General features: G+C 38.5%; 3 protein-coding genes across 3 annotated transcripts; all 3 read right to left on the bottom strand.

The window, feature by feature from the left end:
• Positions 1 to 456: 456 nt before the first annotated feature.
• LOC140949214 (uncharacterized) lies at positions 457 to 2,910 on the bottom strand. Its single transcript, XM_073398442.1, has 4 exons — positions 2,906 to 2,910; positions 1,955 to 2,073; positions 1,212 to 1,341; positions 457 to 559 (listed from the first exon to the last, which is right to left on the bottom strand). The coding sequence occupies exons 1-4, from the start codon at positions 2,908 to 2,910 to the stop codon at positions 457 to 459; spliced, it is 357 nt and encodes a 118-aa protein (XP_073254543.1).
• Positions 2,911 to 6,426: 3,516 nt separating this feature from the next.
• On the bottom strand, positions 6,427 to 10,257 carry LOC140949213 (uncharacterized). The gene is made up of 4 exons (XM_073398441.1): positions 9,922 to 10,257; positions 7,957 to 8,101; positions 7,210 to 7,387; positions 6,427 to 6,571 (listed from the first exon to the last, which is right to left on the bottom strand). The coding sequence occupies exons 1-4, from the start codon at positions 10,255 to 10,257 to the stop codon at positions 6,427 to 6,429; spliced, it is 804 nt and encodes a 267-aa protein (XP_073254542.1).
• A 6,014-nt stretch (positions 10,258 to 16,271) lies between these two features.
• On the bottom strand, positions 16,272 to 20,015 carry LOC140949212 (hyaluronan and proteoglycan link protein 1-like). The gene is made up of 4 exons (XM_073398440.1): positions 19,677 to 20,015; positions 17,877 to 18,021; positions 16,956 to 17,127; positions 16,272 to 16,416 (listed from the first exon to the last, which is right to left on the bottom strand). Exons 1-4 carry the CDS (start codon positions 20,013 to 20,015, stop codon positions 16,272 to 16,274), a joined length of 801 nt encoding a protein of 266 aa, XP_073254541.1.
• Between the last annotated feature and the right edge of the window lie 3,899 nt (positions 20,016 to 23,914).

Genomic DNA, 23,914 nt, shown 5'->3' with positions numbered 1-23,914 from the left:
TGGTTTTATTTCTCGGAGTTGAACTTCCAACTATGCCTGTCTTTTTTCCGCAATTTGATTTCAGTACGTGCATTGGATAGTGAACGGTGCCATCTGCCAGCCAACCATACCTGAAATAGGTAAGTGTATGTGTTCAAGGCTTGGTAATGCATGCTGGGAGAGAGTGTGGTCTAAGCGCGTGGAGATGGAAAGGCATGGTATGATCCTTCTTCAGAGGATGGTATATCACTTCTCGCGAGCTTCATGTCCTAAAAAGGGGGCTTTATATCTCGCTTCCCCCCAAAAAGAGTTTTAAAGCAAAGTTTGTAATATAGGATAGGTTTTCTAAGGTTTCTTTTCTTCCAACCAAGCAACAAACCAACCACAGCATCAGTGATCATCATATAAATCACTCATGAGAGGTTTGTACACAACAAATACAAAAAAATGGAGACAAAAAAAATACTAACGAGTTGCTTACGCACATTTTTGAAGGGCCGCCTTCCAGGCGCTATAAAGCTTATCGTAAGAAGCTACGGTCGCTCCAAGAAGATCACAAAATCGTTTGGCATTTCGGCATTTACAATGTGTCAATTATCATCGAAATTACCATTGTCAAACTACGTCATCTTAGGAGAAAGGATTGACACAGTCGGTTAGTGCACGCGCGGCTTTCTGTGCCGCCGAGAGGATCTGAGTTCGATTCCGAGTATGAGCTCAAATCCATATTTAGAAAAGGGGTAAAATATGTGTTCTGTCGCTTCAGGTTTGTTAGTCAAATCATGACAATTTTAGGTAACCGTCACGTATAATATGGATGATCTATTTTTTGGAAAGGCCCTAATAATTTACACAAAGTCGTTAGTCAGTAGAAGGTCATTTATGTTTCAAACACAATTAACACTTCTTTACCAAAATATAAAGCGAACGTAACGTCTAAAGTTGAACTAACCCATATACGTATACTAAGCACTGTGAATAACGGCTTGCTGCTGTCATCCGAAAATTAAGGGTTTTCTTTTCTTATCCTCAAGGGAAAAAGAGCTAATGTTAAGCAGACAGTAAACAAAGAAATGTGCCTGCATACGTGCTATGCGTGTGTGAAAGAAAAGAAAAAAGAGAAATTCGTGCGTGAGGGAACGAATCCATGGCCAGTCTTTTGTACTTCTGCTCCTTACCTAGATTCCCGTTTTCCATATGGATTTACTTATACGAACGATGGTTAATGGTACTGATCGTTTTTTATAACTTTGATATATAACTCAACAACATTGCATCTGTTGTCGATGAATGGAAGCACAGTAACTTGTGCCTTGTACTGACAGGAAAATTCACCCAATCCAGGTCCCCTAGTACGAGTTTCTCCAAAGTTACACGGACCACTTATGCATGCATGAAAGCTGATCAGAGACTAGAAGATGGAAAATAAAATAATTGATGCAGTTTTTCTAAGGCCGAATTTTTTCTTATTGTGGTCCCTCGTTGTAGTTTCATAATGCATATGATATCTATAACTTTCTATTGATATCCCTTTTTTCAATTTAAGGCAACCGACTGGCTGGTTGGACTGAATTACAATTGGGTTTTATAAGAATCCGGTCCTTCCTCATTCATTATTCTCTCCGTTGCCAGCTAGGGATTGGATCATTTATAGTATTGTCTGATTATTTTAAGCATCCTTGAAACTAAAATCAAATTTCCTTAAGTCCTGATGATATTGTTTGGGTGAAGTCTTTTAACTGTGAAGCTTCTCTTATCCTAAGACAGAACCAAGAGAAGATGGAAATCTAAGAATAGCCCTTTAATTAATATTTAGTATGTTTTCTAGCGGCGAGAAGCGAAGAGAGGTGGTTGTACATGTATTGGAAGCAGTGTCTGTAGTCTCCTTTAATGGTCCGTTTTTAGGCCATGTACCACCGACCACCAATTAACACCCTAAAATAAACGCCAAATAATGGGGTTTTAGTCAACTAACCTGAAATTCGGTTTCCGTAGTAATCATATCCTGGTCTTTCGTGTATCTTTTGTGGCTCCAGGTATTTCTCCGTGTTGCTTAGCTCACAAATTCGAACGTTACGATTGGTTTTTTCGAGGCTGAAAGACAGGCACGGTATAGGACCAAACTCAACGCAAACAGCATTGATTTTTCCAGTTCAATCTCGTTGTGATAATTAGTTGAGCGAGTTCGGAAAAAAGCTTAATGATATTTTAATCTTTTGTTGTCTGGCAATGTTGGCCTGGAATAAAAACACATTTTTATTTCTTAGTATTAAAAAAAGAACCAAAATGATATTAATAATTACATAAAGTTAATTCAAATTAAACTACAAACTTACATTTCTTTTTTAGTATTCTGAGTCAGATTCTAAGTTGTCTTGTAATGCCGTTGTCGTTAAAGGTGAAAGAAAGCGTGCGGTAGAATTGTTCGTCTGCGATATATTTTCTCGAGGGATTCTCAGCTAGTTATTACTGACCGCTGAGTCTAAAAATTCAAAGCAATCAGAAGAATAATACTCACCACATGACTTTGAGCTATATCTCCTGGGAGAGCTTCGCAAAAGTTTTAAAACGGGAGAATTATATATATGTATCATTGGAGAAAACAAAGGAAACATTGATGTGAAACAGGTTTAAGCATCACATACCTTAACATCTTGTTAAAGGTTTGTAAATTTATCTTCGAATGGTTTCAAGAGTTTTTAATCATCTTGACTATCATGAGCTTTCGATATAGTGCTGTTCATCTGGCGGGTTATAGAAAAAAGTTTGTTGCATCTTGTACGTTCTTACCGCACTATTCTGAAAACCATCCTTGGGTCAGGGTGACTTCTTACATAAAGATTTGAATTATTTTTATCATTAAAAAGTCAATCGCTGTCCAAAATAAAGTTTCATAACTTAAAAATCTCATAATATCTTGACTTACCTCATTCCTTGGTATTTAATGTACTCTTTTCAAGTTTGAATTTCTGTGTTGGCGATATCAAACACGTAAAAACAACCGAAAACAAGCTTGATCTCGAGTGCATACTTCGAGCACGATGGGCATCGTAACTGCAATGTCAAAACCATGTCCACCTTTCACAGCAGTTTGTGAGGAAATAAACACGGTGACCCCCGATTTGTTTCCCAGTTATTTTCTAAGAACAGTCCAATAAAGAACATATTTGAAGAGGAAAAAAAGTTTGATAGTAGCACATGATTTTTTTGGGGGGAAATAGTTTCGTATTTGGTGTATTTGGGTCAAGGCGAGGACTTCAAGTTATCTAGGGAACTGTCCGAAAAAGTGCAATATCCCCACAATCAGGCAATCAAAAGCGAATTAAATGAAGCAATACTGCTTATTTGAATAAAAGAAGCTTTATGTTCAAGATAAAATTTGTTGTGTTTGATAGTAGAACAATTTCATGGGAATTGCCTTAATGGACTGTTTTGTTTTAGAACGTGTGCACTGTACAGCCCCCGAAATGATCCCGACCCCGAAATGATCCCCAACTCTGAAATGATCCCCAAATCGACCCCGAAATGATCCCCATTTCTCTTCACGTTGACCCCGAAATGATCCCAATTAATTATTGGAATGGAATAGTATTCCGTTACGGAATTATTACTAGTCTGTTGCAGCGTGTACGTTCTTGAATTGCATGTAACATTTCACCACAGTTTATGTGATTTTTTAGCGCTTTTGTCATCTAATCGCCTTTATGTCTACTTTTGCATCTTCAACATCGTTTTAAATTTGCAGTTTTCACATCATTTTTAGAATTTAACATCTAGGCGGTTTTCTTTATAACCGGGGCTATAATCACCCAAGTAATGATAGTAAAGAATGTTGTCTCTTGATGTTATCAGTTGCAGTTCATGGTCAGTACTAAAAATATACTAGACTCGGTTCAAAGTGTAATCCCAAATCAATGTCATAAAAGAATGTGGGCAAGTGAAGATTATAAGTGAAACTTAAGTTATGATGTTGTGCATTTTGCACGATCCATAGTCCTAGGATATCATTCCATTCCTAAAATTAATTGGGGATCATTTCGGGGTCGCCGTGAAGAGAAATGGGGATCATTTCGGGGTCGATTTGGGGATCATTTCAGGGTTGGGGATCATTTCGGGGACTGTACAGCACTCCAAAGGCCTTTTTAAAGAAACTGTGTCACGAAACTCGGATCAAGTTTCAAACAGTGGGAACTGCTACCAAAACTGAGGGAAACCAAAAAAACTACTCAAAAAAAATGAAAAGAAAGTATAAATAACAAGGCAAATACAAAAAGAGGCTCGAATGAAGGAGCGTAGCGTCCATATACGCACATACGCCCGTGCAGCGTACACCTTAGATCTCGAAAAATACGTTTTTATAATTTTCTGAAAGCATTTTTATCACTCAGTAATCGGTATGACTGAAAACTTTTTCGCATTAGACTGGTGTCTTTGCGTTAGTGTTTCCTTTATCTTTTTATTAGTCCATATGCGGACGGCGAGAAACGTTGGGAAAAAAAAAAGAAAAAAACAACGAAAAAATGTACCCTTCCCTACCTCCTTACAGCAATTTCCGTTGTATTTACTCCCCAAAAATGTCCTATGGAAAACGTAGAAAATGGCATTTCCGCGGCCGTTGATTTAAAAATTTCAGGGGGGAGTACAGATCTCCCTTGTTTGCGCTCTAACTTTTCTTCTAGTGCGTACTCCTTCAAAATGAAACGGATTGCAATGACTGAAACGGATTGCAATTGTGGTTTTTGAAAACTTGTTAGCAATGATTAGGATTTTTTCAAAGTTCATTTTTTTTGTAACGTTCCGAAAAAAGGGGTGGGGAACATTTGCTGGTCATTCAAAGGAAATTTATTAATCCATAGCGAATAAGGACGCCGTAATTGTTATTGTTAACAAAATCAACCAGGGAGCAATGGCATAGCCCTTTATATATGATAATGGATTTCAGTTCTACCTCATCCATCATTGTCAGATCCGTTAAACAGCTTGTTGGATGAAATAAACCTTTTGGTGGTTTAAAAGGATCCATCAATAGATGTGCGGAGTGGTGATGGAGCGACATGTCGGATCCGTTTAAACAGGACCTAAGGGAATTTGAGGAAAGAAGCTAAATAGCGAGGGCATGAAGAGCTTTTTCTTTGAGATGTTCACGTGACTCTGTGAAATATCCTGATTTCCATCAATAATTTGACCATCTATGAACCAGACGAGCCAATATGTTCTTTAAATTTTACATTTATTTAGTGTTCAGTATCACACCAAGGTCTCTTGCAACTTTAACGGGTTCCAGCTCCTTCCCCAAGGTTGTGTTTATTCGCAGGCTACGTATCGTGAAGTCAAGTAGCTCCCGAAACATTCAATCACTGATAGGAAGTTCTGATATCCTGTAATTTCTCCACCAAGAGTATTCGATGGTTAATACTGTCAAAAGCTTTGCTCATGTCGAGAAGGACGATGGGGGTTAGCTTCATTTTATCAATGGCACTCAGGATTTCATCGGTTGTCTGAATAACTGCCCAGGGAGACTCCCATGTGGGTGTAGCCCAAGCTTAAACTGACCCTTAGGAGAGATTTCTGTGTGGTCAGTGTCAGGGCATTTGTTGTAAATTTCTTTATGCACAGTACTAAGCGATACCTTAATAGGCACATACAGTGGCTTTCCATCCCAAACATCTTAAGTTTGACCAAAATCTGCAATTTACACCCCCAAAGCGAGACGACGAGCATCCCCGTCACTTTTAAATGGAAGTTCCCTCGCGTGAATAATTGCATGCTGTTGCCGTTGAATGCTACTGTTTATCGCCGCTTTATCTAGATGTTAAACGATCTCTCAGGAGCAACTATGACACGAGTTGATCGTGAGCTGCACGTTCACAAACTTTTGACAGAACTTGGAGCACTGAAATCGGTCTGTTGTTGTTTCGGATTTCATGATCCCCAGTTCTGATTCAGCAGTTTTCCAGGAGATAGGGAAAATGTCCGACTCAAACGTAACATTTATGATAGATGTTGACGGAGATAAGATGGCAGGTAAGCAATCTTTGATCACACGAATAAGAATTTTATCAGTTCCAGGGGCCTTACTACTCGCCATTGACATGATGACTTTTTGTATTTAAACAACATTTCGTTAGGATTATCAATTGCACTGATAGCTTCCCTTTGTTGAGCTGAATTGTGATATCTCATGAAAAAGGGCTGGAAACGAGAATGCCTAAAACTCTTCATTTAATGTCAATTTTGACGTCATATCCAGTAACCATAGCAAAGTCCTGTCGCGAACGTTTGCAAAAAATGCCCCTGATTAATAAATATACAACTATTCAAGAGAAAGGGTTCTGGCATAAAAGAGGTCCTTTGTAAAATTTCCGGGAAAATGCTTGTACGTCCAAGTGTCATACTGTAGTTTTAATTTAGTGAGCTGCTCTTAACTTGAAAATTTCATACCAGAAGTTAGGCTTGTTTATAGCACCAAGCGTCCTTCTTTGTGGATTTACTGCTTGGCGATGAACTTCCAACTAAGCCTATCATGTTACCGCAACCAGATTTCTTTGATTGCATTGGAAAGCGAAGAGTGCCATCTGCCAGCCAACCCCATCTGGAATGCAAGTAAATAGACGAGTAAAAATCAGTTTACAAGTGACACAACTTCGTTCCCAGGGTTCTCGCCGACTCTAACACTGAAAAAAAAGTAGGTGAGACCCTTCACATTATTCAAGAACCAAAAACAACAAACATCGCGACTTCTTTTTGCAATTTACCTGAAAAAAGTTTAGGGCCAACTGCGGCCAAAGGTGGAGGAATATAACACACACGTCAACAAATCCCGTTGGGTGCCAGTACAGTAGCCCTGAAACTATTTGCTAGTACGGGGAAATTCACGGTTGGCGTTGTGCCTTTTATAGAAAAAGATATTCTATTTTTTGATAGCAAACTAGCTGTCAAGCTGTATCTCGGCACCTTGGCGCATGCATCGAATTACTTTTTTCCTTCCCCCCCTTCCCACCTTCCCACCTTCCCAAGCCAAACTACTTATAAGAAGGTCTGGATCCGTCACAGAATTTATTGTTATATCTCTTTTAATTAAATTGAGGTTACATATTAATTTGTAATGAATATTCATATTAAGCACCTGGATGAATATCTAGTTAGTTTCTTCTTGTATCAGGAGACCACATGTACAAGATAACATAGAGAAAATAAGTAAAAAATAAACGTTAAAATAAAGTTACTTACGAGCAGTGTTCAAGACCAGCCTGCCAGGCGGTATAAAGCTGATTGTAAGTGGCAAGTGGGGCTCCTAGAAGATCGCAAAAACGTTTGGCATTTTCATAATTCAGGTTGTATCTTGTGACTGCTCGACCCCAAAACACTCCTTGAGTAGGAGTTTGGCCGAAAAACATCTTAGTGGTGTCTGAAAAGAAGTATAATCGATATCAACTTTGCTCTCTTTTTTTTCTTTGCTTTTCTGAAGTAAGTTCATAGTAAAGTTCAAGGCTGGCATCCTTGGGCGTAGCTTAAATAATGTACTGTTTTAAAATAGTTACTTTGTTTAAATTTATATATTTATTAATAAACTTGATAGCCCGGCAACCCGCAAACTAAATACGAGGAAAGAGAATAAAAGGCTTAGCGAGAATTGGTTGAAAAGTGAACGGAAATAAGATCACGCAAATCTTAAAGAAACCCAGCAATACATTCATTTAGATGAAACAAAATTATCCCAAAAGAAATAATGAAATGTCAACTCCACCTTGAGTGCCGGCTTATCATGGGAGCTCTCATGATCTTCTCGCCCAGGCCTGAGACACCACGTGACTTTGCTTTTACTGTTATCATTGTTTAAGTCGTCCTTATGAGCGTATAAAGATGGCGGAAAAAGTAGTAATAAATGTCACTTAAGTAGTACCGTACATTTTCCCACGGCCATCAGAGACGCAAGGTTTGACTAAGAAGACTTGAAGATTCTGATATTTAACTTACCAACGTTGCATCTGTTATCGATGAATGGAAGAACTGAGACTTCTGGCTTGCATTGGCATGAATATTCATCCAATCGAGGACCCTCAGTACAAGTCCCACCAAAGTTACATGGACGACTGATGCAGGGGTGTAATCTAATCAGAGACTAAAATACATCATATAATATGCTAGGGTTGCCTTTAGTTACCTGTAAATCGATGGTGTCCAGTTAATTATTAATTTTTCTTCCTTCTTTTTTACCGCAAATAGCCGGTATTTTATCGAATCTTAGGAACGCTCGAGCGGTCAAACAAAAGCGGTCGAGCGGTCAAACGTGGCTACCCCTATGACCTAATTACAAGAGCACGTCTCCGAGCGGAAGAAAAACAGAGAGCTGACCTATTAGTCAGCACCCCGGGTAGTGGCTGCACTGCGGCCGACCGACCCCCACTGGTCATTACATACCATCCCAAGAACACCGCCGTCTGTAATATCCTACTGCGAAATGATACCATTCTGTGGGATGACGACAGCACCAAGGTCACGTTTGACAAACCTCCGCTTAAAGCCTTCCGTTGCTAAAAACCTGAAAGACCCTCTCGTTCATAGCTCCTTACCGCAGGTTCTCCAACGTCAGATAGGTACTTTCCCTTGCAATAGACGTGACTGCCGGACCTTTCTCTTAATTAACTCCTCTGACCGCATTACCACTACACAAGGGCAGATCAAAATCTCAGGATTTTTTACGTGCATCACCAGCCAGCTGGTCTATTGTATTTCGTGCCGCAAATGCCCTGGGGTCGTTTACATAGGAGAGACAGGCCGTAGACTTGGCGCCCGTTTTCGGGAGCACCGTTTGGACGTCATTAAGAAGAAAGTGGCCCTGCCGGAGCTGGAGGACATGCAAGTAGCCGTGATTAGAGCTGGTCTACCCGAACAAGACAAACGAAGACGCGAGGAGATGCGCTTTATTCATAATTTTGGCACCCTCGCGTAGGGTCAACTCAATCGAGATTTCTCTTTCACATGACTTGTCCGCGCACCCACTCGCTTTGTTTTCACGTGACTTGCGCCCACGCACACTCGCTTGCTTTTACGCGCGCATTTTCAAATTTTCAAATTTTCCGCTATAACGAACCCACATCTTTTTCCTGATGAGGGCAGCATTGCCGAAACGTCGGAGTTTTATTTGCAATTAACAGCGTTGAACTTACCACCTTCCCACTTTTAGCACACAACAAACGCTACGCAGAAACCCCTGAGTTATTTGTTTTGGGTCTCCTCAAAAGCCCGCTTCTTTACGGTGCTGCTCGACAGGGTCCGAGGGTAGGGTATTTTTTGAATGGCTATTATCGCTATTCGGTGAAAATCGTGTGCATTTAATTTTAGGCTTGCTGTTCATGTCTGGTGTAAATTTCTCTTGTATCTGCATTTATTTTGAAAAGCCGATACATTTTGCCTTTATAAATCAATTATTTTAATTCTCTCGTAAGCCTTTGCCTTTTATGAGAAATACTACTTATGTGCATTTTGATTTTACAATTTCGTGCTCTGTGCGGAATTAGGAGACTGATTGGCTGAGTGTGTTAATGGTCAATAACGCACGTCGGTCTTCCTGGGACTCTAAAAGCTTCTTTCCTCCAGGAATTGTTCAGTCTCTTTATTGCTTTAGCAATATTCTATACTCCATGCAGTATTTGAATTTCTAGTTCATTCTATAGGTGTCTCTGAGTGAAAACCTCACATCAAGTTTCTAACACTTCAGCAAAAGACGAGAGGGACAATTCTGAATCTAATGAAAGAATGTGCGTCTGCCAATCATAGTCAGAGTTATATCAGGCTAGAAAAGGGTAATTTTCACTATCCGTCTAGTTCACTCTTCCATGTGCTTCTTTGATTCCTGCTCTTGCTGTCTAACTGAAGCGAACTTTTCACTCAAGCCCATTTAATACTGACAACTTAATTAGGCAAGATTGGTCTACCTACATCGTATTCGATCCCGTAGTAATCGTATCCGGTTCTTTCTTGTACTTTTTCAGGCTCCAAATATTTTTCTGAGCTGCTTAGCTCACAGGTATGAATGCTATTGTTACTTCTTTCCAGGTTGAAAGAGAGACATGCCACAGAACCATACTGCATGCATAGATAGGAACAGTCGAAGGAATCTTTGACTTCCATCACTGCTGTTACGCTGCCGATAAGCGACTTTCCATCAACTTTGTAAAAAGCTCTTTCTCGTGTGATGTAACGATGGCCTACAGCGAGCAATGGTAAGGTCATGAGCCAGGTTGTTAAACCAGTGGCCTTGATAGTAGGTCGCATTTCAAAGCTGAGTCACTCCCTCTGTGGCACTGTCAAAACAAATAAAATACGATGATTCGTTAGAATAGCGCATCAATATGGAGCCGCTGTCCCTGCATTCCTGTGACCAACTCGGACTGGGTGGAAAAAAAAACTGTTACCGTAGTGATTTATGTAAAAACTTACATCTCTCTTATCCAAGTACAGATAACAAATCATTGTGCTTTGCTTATATCTAAAACAGGTAGTGTACTTCACTCCACTATATGCAATTACATCTCGCAAGTGACCTTCACTGCAATGAAACCATCAGTTCGAAGAACCCAAAGTCTTCTCAGTTTCAGCTCTATACTTTGAACTTCTCCTAGACGAACGCGATTTTTTTTAGGGCGGGTTTCACAATTCCCAATGTTTTTAATCTCGATAAGCGACCACGTCACAGCAACTGATATCTTACTACAATGAGTTTCTCTTTCTTCTCAGCACAAAACAATTTCACATTATTTTGATCACTTCACTCGTCGAGTACTAAAAAATAAGCTTTACTGAAAAAATGAATAAAAGTGCTTCACTTAGGCTTGCTTGGGTTTGTTCCTAATCATGTAGTTAAAATACAAAGAAGGTGTATGACTTTGTTATCTAAGGGTCATGAAATGGAATATCACTTAGTAATTCCCAGCTGAATTCCGTTACTGTTCGTTACACGAATTAGTCAGTCAGTGTATTTTTGTATTTTACAAGAGCTGATAGATGAGACATGAAACTGAATTTTTGTAATAAAATCTCTTATGTTCTCTATTTTATAATGACCTGATATCACTGCATTGTTTCGGCCTTCACCCGCCTTCAGCGGCTAAAACTACATCTACCCACCTTAAATGCCCACTTTGAATTTAACAAAACTTTTATACCTGCAGCGTAGCGTTTTCTTAAGGGGATGTCTTCAAATTCAGTACCATTCGGTTCCAAGAGAATAAAATTTCGGCTTCAGTGTACCTTTGTCCAAGGTTAGACAATACCTTCATCAATGTTTTAAAAGAATATCTTCAAGGAAATTTTTTTAAATTAAAACTTCAAACCTTTGAATGAAATCAGTGTTACTGTTAAATATTTAATAATGTTTATTGAATGAGAAAACAAAGCACTTAAAGAAGGCCCGATTTGATTTCTTAAATTTTAAGCTAGTCAAAGCTATTCTTCAAACTATCGCTTTATATTCAAAATCTTGAAACCAATAAGTACAATTCAAGAGTACAGTCCCGAAAATAAATATGGGCGTTTTACTTGCCTATGTAATGTCAAACCTTTATGAGTGTAAAATTATAAACAAGGTCATCGTAATGTTATGGCTTATTTAATATCTGGTTTGCAAGTGACGTCACCGTTGCCAAAAACAAAACCGCGTCTTTCCGCTTTGAGCTTAACTCTATTTTTACTCAAATTTTGAGGGAAAAATGTCATGGCTTAGTCACCAACATGACGCCTTGCCACGTGACTCCAAACCAAGAATAATCCAGCCAGGTTGCTTCTAGGAAACATTGATTGAAATGAAAGCTCATTCATTCATTCATTCATTCATTCATTCATTCGTTCATTCCAAGAGAGTATAAAGGGGACAGGGATGGCATCCCTCATACATACCCTATTCCATACGTAATTCGTCTCGAGTTATTTTTAAGACCACAGATCCCAAGGGGGATTAGACAACAGCCAATCACATAGCGCGAATGTGTTCCGCGTGGATGACCCACGTTCAGAGCCACGCGTCCATCACGAATTGACGCAGAACAAAATGGCGAAAGACGCAGAGAGCGATATTGCTATTTGTTTTGTCGACGAAAACGACTACAGAGAGATTTCTGCTAAAGCTGTGTCAGCGAAACAGAAATTAAAAAAGAATCGCCCTTCCTCTCTTGTATAGAGCTAACAGTACAGCAGGGAAATCCTTACCACACTGAATATTCTCTCAGGATCATTTCTAATTTACAGTTTAAAGAGAGCAATTTCTGGTTTGATATTTATACTTTTATTAGTCTTTTATTATTCAACAAAAATAACACTTGGCGTCCTACTTGCTTTATTGTACAAACGACCGGTTTCATTAGACCGGCGAAATTTCTCATTTTATTAATTAAAAGCACTGAGGTTACAACAACTTCGAGTTTAACTGATTTCACGGGTTATCAAAGAGTCTAGCGATTCCCTTTTCCTAGGTGAGCGCCGACTCATTTCGCTTCAATATTCTGGAATGCTCTCGATCTCTTTACGCTTTCATATTGCCTTTCGCCCGACTTGTTTTGCACGGCAGTTTAGTCATGCGAAACCTCCACGAAACATCCACGCAGCGCGCGAGGTAACTTTACCCCGATTCTAAAAATAACTCGAGACGAATTATCTATGGAATAGGGTGTGTATGGGGGATGCCTTCTCTGTCCCCTTTATCCCTTCATGGTTCATTCACAACAGTTAGTTTTTACATGTTTCACATTACAAAGACCCTTTCTTTCCCAGTAATTAAGTTTATTTGTAACACCATACGTAAAACATATTGGTTTTATTTCTCGGAGTTGAACTTCCAACTATGCCTGTCTTGTTTCCGCAATTTGATTTCAGTACGTGCATTGGATAGTGAACAGTGCCATCTGCCAGCCAACCATACCTGAAATAGGTATATGTGTTTGTGTTCAAGGCTTGGTAATGCATGCTGGGAGATAGGCTTTGGTAGATTGTGCTAGCATAATTTTAAGCATAATTCAGCAAAACGAGCATTATTTTAAGCTTTTATTTCAGTTTAGTACTGCTAGCATAATCCGAGCTTTTATGCGTTGAAAACAAAAAAATCCATCATAGCTCTAGAATAATAGTTTTTATTTTATTTCTGTATTGTTTTTGGAAAATATTGAGGTCTGTGCTAAGGCAGGCGGCAGAGGTCACCCTGTCCATTTCTGAGAGACTGTCTAACTATCTTGCCGCCGCCCAGGACGTCATCATGCCCTGGGAATAAGATAAAGTGAAGTGGTGGAGGCAACAATCTGAAAACCTACCCCATTTGTCTTCTGCAGTTATGAAGGTTCTGCTGGTGCAGCCCTCGTCTGCAGCCGCTGAACGAGTATTCTCTATTCTTAACTCATCGTTCAACGATTAACAAGAGCATGCTCTCGTGGACTATTTACAGGCTTGTGTTACGCTTCAGTACAATAACCGATAACACAGAGATTAACAACATGCATAGTTGTCTTTATACTGAACTGAGGGCTTTGCCTAGATGGCGTCTAAAACAGGTATGCGGGCTTTAACTTTCTGACCCGGATTCAGAACCCAGAATCGGTTGATTTTGGTATCATTTGTTAATCATTTGGCTCTTCGAGGTGCGCACATGCGTATTTGCGATGCTAAAGACTGTAAGACTGGAAGGTGGGCTATATGAATGTTCATTAAAATCAAAATTGATAGAGTTAAGCTATTGATGATCTTTATTTTCCTTAAAATCAGTGTAAAATCTAAGTAGCATAATTTCGGTGACAGAGAGCATAATTTTCAGAAAGTAGCATAATTTTGGCATAATTTCTAAAAAAATATGAGCACTGATAAAAGCATAATATGCTTTTTTTTCGAGCACAATCTACCAAAGCCTACTGGGAGAGAGTGTGGTCTAAGCGCGCGGAGATGGAAAGGCATGGTATGATCCTTCTTCAGAGGATGGTATATCACTTCTCGCGAGCTTCATGTCCTAAAAAGGGGGCTTTATATCTTGCGTCCCAAAAAAAAGAGTTTTAAAGCAAAGTTTGTTATATATGATACGTTTTTAAGGTTTATCTTTTCTTGTTCCAACCAAGAAAAAAAACCAACTGCAGCATTAGTGTGATCATCATATAAATCACTCATGAGAGGTTTGTACACAACAAATACAAAAAAATGGAGACAAAAAATACCAACGAGTTACTTACGCACATTTTTGAGACACTAAGTCATCTTGGGAGAAAGGATTGACACAGTGGGTTAGTGCACACCTTTTACATAACATAAACTTTATTTATACTCGAATTTTAAAGTAGCTAACAAGCTAATATCTTCGAGCTGACACTACATGAAAATAATATAGAAATATATAGAGGATATTTCTGTGCCACCCAGAGGATCTGAGTTCGATTCCGAGTGTGAGCTCAAATCCATATTTAGACTCCTTTACTTTCCGTGCATTTATGTCCGAAAAACGAAGCACTAATGAAGAGAAGGGGTAAGATATGTGCACTGTCGCTTCAGGTTTGTTAGTTAAATCATGACAATTTCAGGTAACCGTCAAGTATAATAACGAGGACCTTTTTGTTGAAATGGCCCTAATTTACGCCGTTAAGTCGTTAATAATTACATAAAGTTAATTCAAACTTCAAACTTACATTTCTTTTGTAGTATTCTGAGTCACATTCTAGGTTGTCTTGTAATGCCCTTGTCCTTAAAACTGAAAGAAAGTGCGCGGTAGAATTGTTCGTCTGGGATATATTTTCTCGAGGGATTCTCAGCTAGTTATTACTGGCCGCTGAGTCTAAAAATTCAAAGCAATCAGAAGAATAATACTCACCACATGACTCTGAGCTATATCTCCTCGGAGAACTTCGTAAATGTTTGAAAACGTGAGAATTATATGTATCATTGGAGATAACAAAGGAAACATTGATGTGAAACAGGTTTGAGCATCACATACCTTAACAACTTGTTAAAGGTTCGTAAATTTATCTTCGAATGTTTTCAATAATTTTCAATCATCTTGACTATCATGAGCTTTCGATATAGTGCTGTTCACCTGGCGGGTTATAGAACATCTTGTTCTTACCGCACTATTCTGAAAACCACCTTTGGGTGAGGGTGACTGTACTTGCATAAAGATGTGAAATATTTTTATCATTAAAAAGTCAATCGCTCTCTGGATATCTGATTAAAAGACTCGGTTTCGATTTTAGTATATTACTCGTTTAATACACAAATGGTTACATACAAATTCAGTAGACACCTTCTCCTTTTCACATATATTGCTGTGAAGTGACGTTTCTTATAAATTCAAATCAAACCCCTATTCTAGTGTGAAAGAGATATTTTTTGAGGTTTTCTGATGTACATTTGCTCAACAATAATCTAGAGCAAAAGTCAAAGTGATTATTATTTTTTCATTTAAAATAATTCTAATAAAAAAGCTGTGCACCCTAGAGCTAGTTAAAGTGATGCATCTTATTACTCTTCTAAACTTGTTATATTGCGGCCCTGTGGGAGGTAAAACAGATTTCATACGTTTGATAACTTCAAGAGAATTTGTTAATTGAAATTAATTGATCATGTTTAATTTATATATTTTTTATTCGAAATTACTGACTAAATGTAAATTAATTGTTACGGGAAATCGAACTCAATGAAATAACGATCCTAATGACTGCGACAAAAACAGCTGAAGATGCTAAGAAGCTGATTTAATGTATGAGTTCACACGACACTGGTATGGTATATATAACTGCAATAGTCGTCAAATTGTGAAGAAAAACTAGCTGAAAACAGAGGATTTTTAAATGTCGTCACACCTTTTATATTTTCAGCCCTCTTACTTACTTTCTCACTGAGTGCACTCTTTCTATCCCTCAGTTAAATGAGACTCGCGTTGTTAGCAAATGTAATACATAAATCAACGTCAAGTGGAGTCTCAACAAATGTTACGAGCATTGCGGTACTATAACGCATGCGTAAAGCCGAGTAACTTCTGTGCAGTGGAAATCTCTTCCCCATGCAGACGCCACTTCGCTCTTGCCCTACGACCGGTAAATTCGGTTCATAATAGCTACTTTACGAGATTAATAAAATGAGGAGGAAGAAGAGGAGAAGGAGGAGGGAAAACAATAGAATTGTGGTGGTGGTATGTGTAGGAAAAATTATAGAATCGTGATGGTGGTAGAGGAGAGCTGAAGCCGATAGCTTAGATATTTGCAACACATTATATGCTTATAGTAAAATAAGACGTCCTTCCAAGGAGAGGCTAGCAGGGTTTGCTCCAGTTAAGTTTGTTTATAGCACCAAACGTCTCTCTTTATGGTTTTATTTTGTGGCTTTGAACTTCCAAGGATTCCAATCTTGTTTCCACACTGAGGGTGTTTCTGATGCATCGGATAACGAAACGTGCTATCTGACAGCCATCCAAACCTAAGGTGGTTAGATACTTGTTTAAATGTAGAAAAGTATAATTAGAAGAAAAATTAAAACTTACTTAGTAAATAGGCTTTGACACTTGCAGTACTCAAGTAACCACGAAGTCAATCATGGAGTCATTTAGAGTCAGTCTTTGGTCATTCATTTACGATTCATTCATTCATTCACATCAGTCCATCCATCCATCCATCCGTCCATCCATCCATCCATCCATCCATCCATCCATCCATCCATCCATCCATCCATCCATCCATCCATCCATCCATCCATCCATCCATCCATCCATCCATCCATCCATCCATCCATCCATCCATCCATCCATCCATTCGTTCGTTCGCTCATTCGTTCGCTCATTCGCTCGTTCGTTCGTTCGTTCCGGGGCTCACAGCTATCCGAAGACCATATAGCCAAATTTCTGACTAAAACTGAAAAGAAATGCCAAAATACGACAAAAGTATTGCTCGTGGTCGATGTCATCCATTTTTTTTAATAACTCTCTCTGCTCTAGGTGGAAGAAGCAAAAATTTACATACTTGCAGTGCTCAAGGCCAGCCTCCCAGGCAACATAAAGCTGATGGTAGGTGGCGATGGTTGCTCCCAGAAGTTCACAAAATCGTCTGGCATCATAATAATTCAAGTTGTATCTGGTGACTGCACCCCAAAATACTCCTTTAGTGGGGCTGAGGACAGATGTTTTGTTGGTATCTAAACAGTGATAACAAATGTTACAAAAAATGTAAAAGGCCGAGAAGGAAGAATAATGCTACAAAAACGTTTGATGCAGAGAGCGAAACAACAGCAAGAATACAACTCTGCCTGTTTTTGAGATATTCGTACAAATATAAGGGCAGTTGTGAACAGGTCAATACTTCGACTACAACTACTTATCGCCATGGCCAGTGTTGTGCTGCAGAATAGGAGCACTCCTGACTGAGCATTTAGCAGACTAGTTTCGTTGTACAATTGTTGGCCTTGAAAATTTCCTTAAGACGTAACCCCAGCTTTGCTAATAAAATAGTCTTTTTAAAGCATGACCACCGTAGCCGATTTAGCCATGGTTGTGCTAGCCAGACTGGTAGCGGGAGTACCGAGCTCGATCGACCGGTACAAGTCCACTGGACTGGACTATGCCCAGTAAAGTTGTATCACTAAATGATTAATACTTTGTTTTTAGTGCAATTTCACTCAGCTGTCTTGGGGCCTTCATATAATGGTTTATTTAGTTGCCGTTAAAAAGCCAGTCTTTGGCTTGTGGAGCAAGTTAATCCGCGATCACAAACTTGGAAAGTAATCGTTACTTTTGAAGGGAAAGCTGCTGTTTCGTTGACAAAAGTTGACAATGACTTTGAACCGCTCTCCTCAGCAGCCTTTGAGTTCGTTCAACAAGCTTTAAGGCCCTTGAAGAAAATAAAAATAAAACCAACACATGTTTTTCAAGATCCTCCGCAACTTACCAACATTGCATCTGTTGTCGATGAATGGAAGAACTGAGATTTCTGGCTTGCATTGGCATGAATATTCACCCAATCCAGGGCCCTCAGTACAAGTCCCGCCAAAGTTACATGGACTAAGGATACATGGGCGGAGGAACACTAGATTCTATTATCAATAAAACATAACATGCATTGTTAGGTAGGCTCACCTCAGTTATATATATATATTTAAATTTTCCCCAACAATGTAATCTCAAAGTATATAGTCGATGGTTATGAATATTCTTATCATTAAAATCCCCTGAAGAGTGAGAGATCACGAAACAGGCTTGTCGGGATGAAAGTGTAGTTTTTTTCCTACTTCCAATATATATATATATATATATATATATACACTACCACAAGTGAAGAGTAAAACAATATGTTTTTCGTCTCTCACCTATATTTCGGCCGTGTTATAGGTGAGAGACGAAAAACATATTGTTTTACTCTTCACTTGTGGTAGTGTATTTATTGAGTTGTGAAGGGAGTGTCTTCTAAAAGATGCTTGTGATAGGTTATATATATATATATATATATATATCATAAATTAAGTATTTACAATTTCGAATGTTTAATTTTTTCCAAGATCAACTTAACATCGATGGATGTTAGCACGCTTTAGCTTTGTTTTTAAAGTAGGAATTATTTGAATGAATAATAAAACAGCGGATAACCCCCTTCCCGATCTCCATAATTGTTCATAAGATACTCAGCCTCATTTATTAATTGTTAAATACTTTACCAGGAGGCATCCAATCACCTAACGGTGGTTTTCAGGAGGATCCTCGAAAATAGAGGTCAACTCAAAAATACAAGTTAAAGTTAAAGATACTAACCAGGGTCAATATTTTTTTTATAAAAACTTTTCAGTTCGTGTTTTAAAATCGTTGAAAACTAAAAAATACCAACTACGATTCAAAATTGTTCAATAAAAACTGTTTCCACTTGACATGAGTCTCTTGAGCTCTCGGCAATAAGGCCCAAACGTTAATTGCTTTATATTATGTTTTGTTTCTGCTTATTCTGTTCTTGGCCTGCTGACTATAGGCATGTAACCATATTTCGAGTATTATAACCGTGTTGCTGGCTCATTGTAGACCTGAACACATCAAAATGTTGGGGAACTTTCCCTTCAGTGCATCTTGCACAAGACAACATCGGTGACCGATCCGCCTCGCGTGCAACGGGACCCACCGCAACAATGTCAGGGCCTCAGCTGATGTCACTTTTGCCTTTACAATCTCCTCCTTGCCAGGATAGTTCTTTCATATATCATATATTCCACTTAGTTGTTAATTGCGTAAATGCGTATTCATGATTACCTTCAGAACATATTGAAACAAAGGTTTTTGATGTGGGGAACATTTTGGACCTATCTGAATGTAGTTCCATAATTGTCTTTGTTTCGTTCCTGTCACAAATTCGTTGTGCAAAACTAGAAGAAAAAAATAATAATCGGATGCCCCGAAGAGCAGCTGATTGCTTAGGAAACTCTAATTACTTTACGTGTTGTAGCCTCTAACTCCTTTAAATCTCTCAATCATTCGAGGTTTGGATCAACAGGGAGAAGTCAAAAAACTGAATCCATTCTTCCCCCTAAAGAGTGAGAAAATGTGGCAGCAAATCCTCCTCTTTCAAAAGTATTGAAGAAATACACGGAGCGTTGTCAAAACAGACAAGTTTTCCATTGAAAAGATAAATTTTCCATTGAATAGGAATAATAAAATTGCCCACTCTAAGAGCTAGGCGCCCTAAATGGGTTGGTTTCGGTCACCATACCTGAAACTCGGTCCCGTAGTAATCGTAATCAAGTCTTCTCTGCATTTTTTGAGGCTCCAAATATTTTTCTGAGCTGCTTAGCTCACAGGTATGAATGCCGCTATTATTGCTTCTTTCCAGGTTGAAGGACAGGCATGCCACAGGACCATACTCCATGCACAGAAAGCAACAACGGAAAAAATCTTTGACTTTCGTGACTGCTGTAACATTGCCAAGCAAGGATTTTCCTTCTATTTTATAAAACTGCCTTTCACGTGTCAAATATGGTTGAACAAGTACAAGCAAGGATAGAAGAACGAGCCATTTCCTCAAACCAACGTTAAAACTGGAAGATACCATTTCACAAACTAACGTGCTTTCCTTTACTCTGAAAAGCCGCAAAATCGAAATGAGTGAGAAGAAAGACAAAAACAAAAAGGGTAGAATCAATAGAGCTAGGAGTAAGTTGTAAAATCATGCAACTCTCAAGAGGGTCAGAAAAGAAAAATAGTTTAAAGAAATAATAATAAACTGCTAACAAAAACTACTGTGACTACCTGTACGTATAACCTCCCACGCACGCACAGGCTTTTGTTAGACCACTTTACGACTGTACAAAAGGTCTTAGCCTTAGCTGGGGCTCAGCATGATGAAACTTATCTTGAAAATATTTAAAAAAATACTTTATTAGTGGACATCTGTTAATTCTCACACTCATTTTAATTGCATTTGACCAATTGTTTTTGTTAGCTCTCCTGAAATCATAACGTCTTCCAATATAGACAACTTGAACGCGAATTTCTTCGCTGCCCAAATAGACCCATAGATTCTAGACATCGGAGAAGCCAAAAAGGCTACACAGGTTAATCCCAGAAGAACCAAATCGACGAGCCACCCTTATGCTCTCCATTTGAATTCTGAACTGTGACTTAGCTAGTCAGGTTAATAAAAACAGTAGGTTACGTCACGTATAAACATTTTGCGATACATTGTTGAAAGATAAGACAATATTAAGAATCATTTTCAATTTCTCCAAGGGATCATGACAAATTTATACTAACTACAACAGAATTGAGTCTATTAGCCAGTAAAAATGCAAATATTTCGAATATGCGTTAAGAGAGAGCAAAAAATATATAAATGAATGAATAAATAAATTAAAATGACTTCCTATGTGGGTTGTTACATGTACACAATTTCTGATGTATGTTGAAAAAAAAGATGATATTAAGAATTGATTTCAATTTCTTCAAAACATCATATGGCAAAGTTACACTAACCACCACTAAATAAAGTCTAAGTGCGTTAGTTCAACCGCCATAAGACCAGAAAGGCCTCGCAATAACATGAAACCATACCTAGTGCATCGTAGGTTTGTACCAAACAGGAAAACATCTTGCCAAAAGTTGCTTTGATTTAAGTATTCTGTTGAACTTATCTTATACAATACGATGTGAAATTTATACAAGTAACTCGCGATAGTTCCTTAAATTTTTAATGTTATCGCTTTGAACTCCTCGCAGCACCCTAATGGGAAAATTCCAAATACAAACGATTCTTAACAAAATATTAATAAGTAAGGATTTTTTCGTAAGAAATTAAGACCTCTTCTTCTACGGGTGTACAAGGTTAAATGGCACACAGAGGTAGAGTAGAGGAGCTATATATTAAAGCTTAAGTGTAAAGAAACCTTTGAATAGTTTTACCAATTTTTTGTTATTACCATTTTATTACATTTTGAACTTATAATAAATTGAAAAGTATTTGATTGACACTGTGGGTTAATAATCCTAAGATTACACTATGATATTAATGAGGTTTCATCACTATAGTGCGTGCACAGGCAACGATTGGTCGAAGCTGATTGTTTGCTACTGGCATAACTGAGGTGATTCGTCTTGTCATAAGTGCCCTTAGAGTCAAGAGGCTAATGAAATTGTCGAATCAGATGATGAGGCAAACAGAGACTGGGAGAGTTTATCAACAGCCTTCCTGTTGCATCGTAGATGCTGTTAAACAAATGTCAGATTTAATCCTTATAACACCATGCGTCGAATGTGCTGCTCTTGTCGATCTGCCAATTATAACCACTAACTCCAATAAAATTCCCGCAATTCCCCAATGACTGTTGCATTGGATATTGAGCCGTTCCATCTGCTAACCAGCCATATCTAGATAAAACAAATGTTCGATAAGTTGCGAGGTACAAAAGGCTTAGGGCCTGTTTACATGGAGGTGGGGGACCCCAGGTAGGTGAGGTAACATGTGGCGGGTTACCCCACCTAACATGTAAACGTGATCAAATTAAAACGAGAGATTGTATGGACAGGCGGGTTACCCCACCTAAGCGGGTTACCTCATCTACCTGGGTCCGCCACCTCAATGTAAACAGGCCCTTAATTGATCTCTGATATACAATCAAATACCTAACTGTAAACTACATGCCATGGGGGTGGTGAGTTGTAAGAAGGAACAAAGAAATAAGGCGAGGGTGTAGCCAGGGCTGGAATCTGTGCTGAGCGGGACTTAAGAAATTGCTTACCAACTTTAAAACATCATTTTAGTCCTGCCTCATACCCAGACGTCTCTCTTTAAAACGTGCGTGCAAAGGAAGGCGGGAAGGAGACAACGGCCGAGACGGCGCTTCGCCTGCCGTCTGTACCCTTCCCATGGTCCCTTGCGGTTCATCACCAGTCACTCGTTTCGCGCTCGCCTCTGCCATGCGAAAAACGAAGCGGCTGAGGAGGAGGCTGATTTTAGTCACATTTGGAAACGCGTTATTTAATAACGGTCCTATAACGCTAGTCAAAGAAGTTTACAGAAAATGTTTCGTCGAGTTTTGATTGCAAACATGTACTAAACACAAGCGAGGCGTAGGAAGAGAAGCAGTAGCCAACTGCGACTCTTCGGTTAATTTCGTGTTCTACCCTGCATCTCTTGCTTGTATTGATAACGAAGACGCGAGGAGGGAGCATGAAAAAGCCCTGCGCGAAAGTTCCAAGGCAGAAGGAATCTCGACAGCGATGTAACATTCTGCATTCTCGTAAATTTAATCCGGTAATTCATGACATTTGTAAACATTGAACAGCGCGCGCTCTATACTTATTAAATAATTTGAAACGTTTCTGACAAATTTTAACGTTTTAATTACTTGCAGTGTTGAAATCCATTCTGCCAGGCTTGCAGGAGGTGAGAGTATTCGGCCAACGTTGTTCCATGTAGTTCACAAAATCTTTGGGCGTCAGAAAAACTCAGAAGGTATCTTTCAACGCTAGCTACGTAAAGTTTTGTATATTGAGCAACAGGATAAAACTCTACACCAGTAAGATCTGAAAAACATTAGAAAAAGTATTGACTTATTAATTATTATTAATTTTGTTTCCTCATAGATCCTTGGAAAATTGATTACCTTGAATTGTTAGCGAAATTAACGCAAATTAGAAACATAAACCTCTTGAGGTCAGATAATGCTTATAATGCCATAATGCTTATACAGATCTGCCTTTTTGAGTGAGAAAATCCTTTAGATTGGCCTTCTGAAGTACGTGTAATTTGTTAGTAGTCGTGGTTGACATGTGCTGTTCAGCCTCCAAATCATGGGGAAAAGATCCAATAACTTTCAAACGGCTCTCTAGTACGAGCAGTTTTAAAATGCAATATGATAAAAAATCATATCCTCAAATGTTAGCCATGGTTTTCTCCCTCTTAACTTCCAACTAAGAATTATTTTTTATCATAATATATCTATGATCTTCTTTATCTTGCTCATGTGAAAACTGTAACTTTATTTCTTAGATTGAATTAATTTAATGCATGATAGCTGTAACTAGTAACTAGACAGGAGTTCCTTTCCTTTCCCAGCTCTAAAACCTTGCTGCTTTAGCTGTTGCACACCTTTTTTTAAAAATTATTCATGTTTTAGTTATGTTAATCTATATCATCTTGTTGTCTACAGTTTTCTACATTTCTCTCTATTTTTTTGCGTAACTTGAAAAGTTTGACTAATAAAGATGATGATCAGGGTTTTTCTTGATCATTTCCCCTTTTTAATTGGTAAGATAATTGGCCGGGAAATTTCATCAAATCAGAAACAGATATACATTTTGAACGAATATTTATAATTATAATTATCTGTGAGCCCTATCATTTTAGCCTCCGATTTTATAACAGATACAAAGTGCAATCGCCTAAGGCAGTCCTTTCTTTAATCAAACTGACAATAGTTAATTACTACTGACTTCTATTTATAAGTCAATTAA

The sequence above is a fragment of the Porites lutea genome, chromosome 9 (assembly GCF_958299795.1).
Source record: "Porites lutea chromosome 9, jaPorLute2.1, whole genome shotgun sequence".
Lineage (NCBI taxonomy): Eukaryota > Metazoa > Cnidaria > Anthozoa > Scleractinia > Poritidae > Porites > Porites lutea.
Note: the sequence above shows the minus strand (reverse complement) of the source record. Positions and strands in the feature narration are given on the sequence as shown.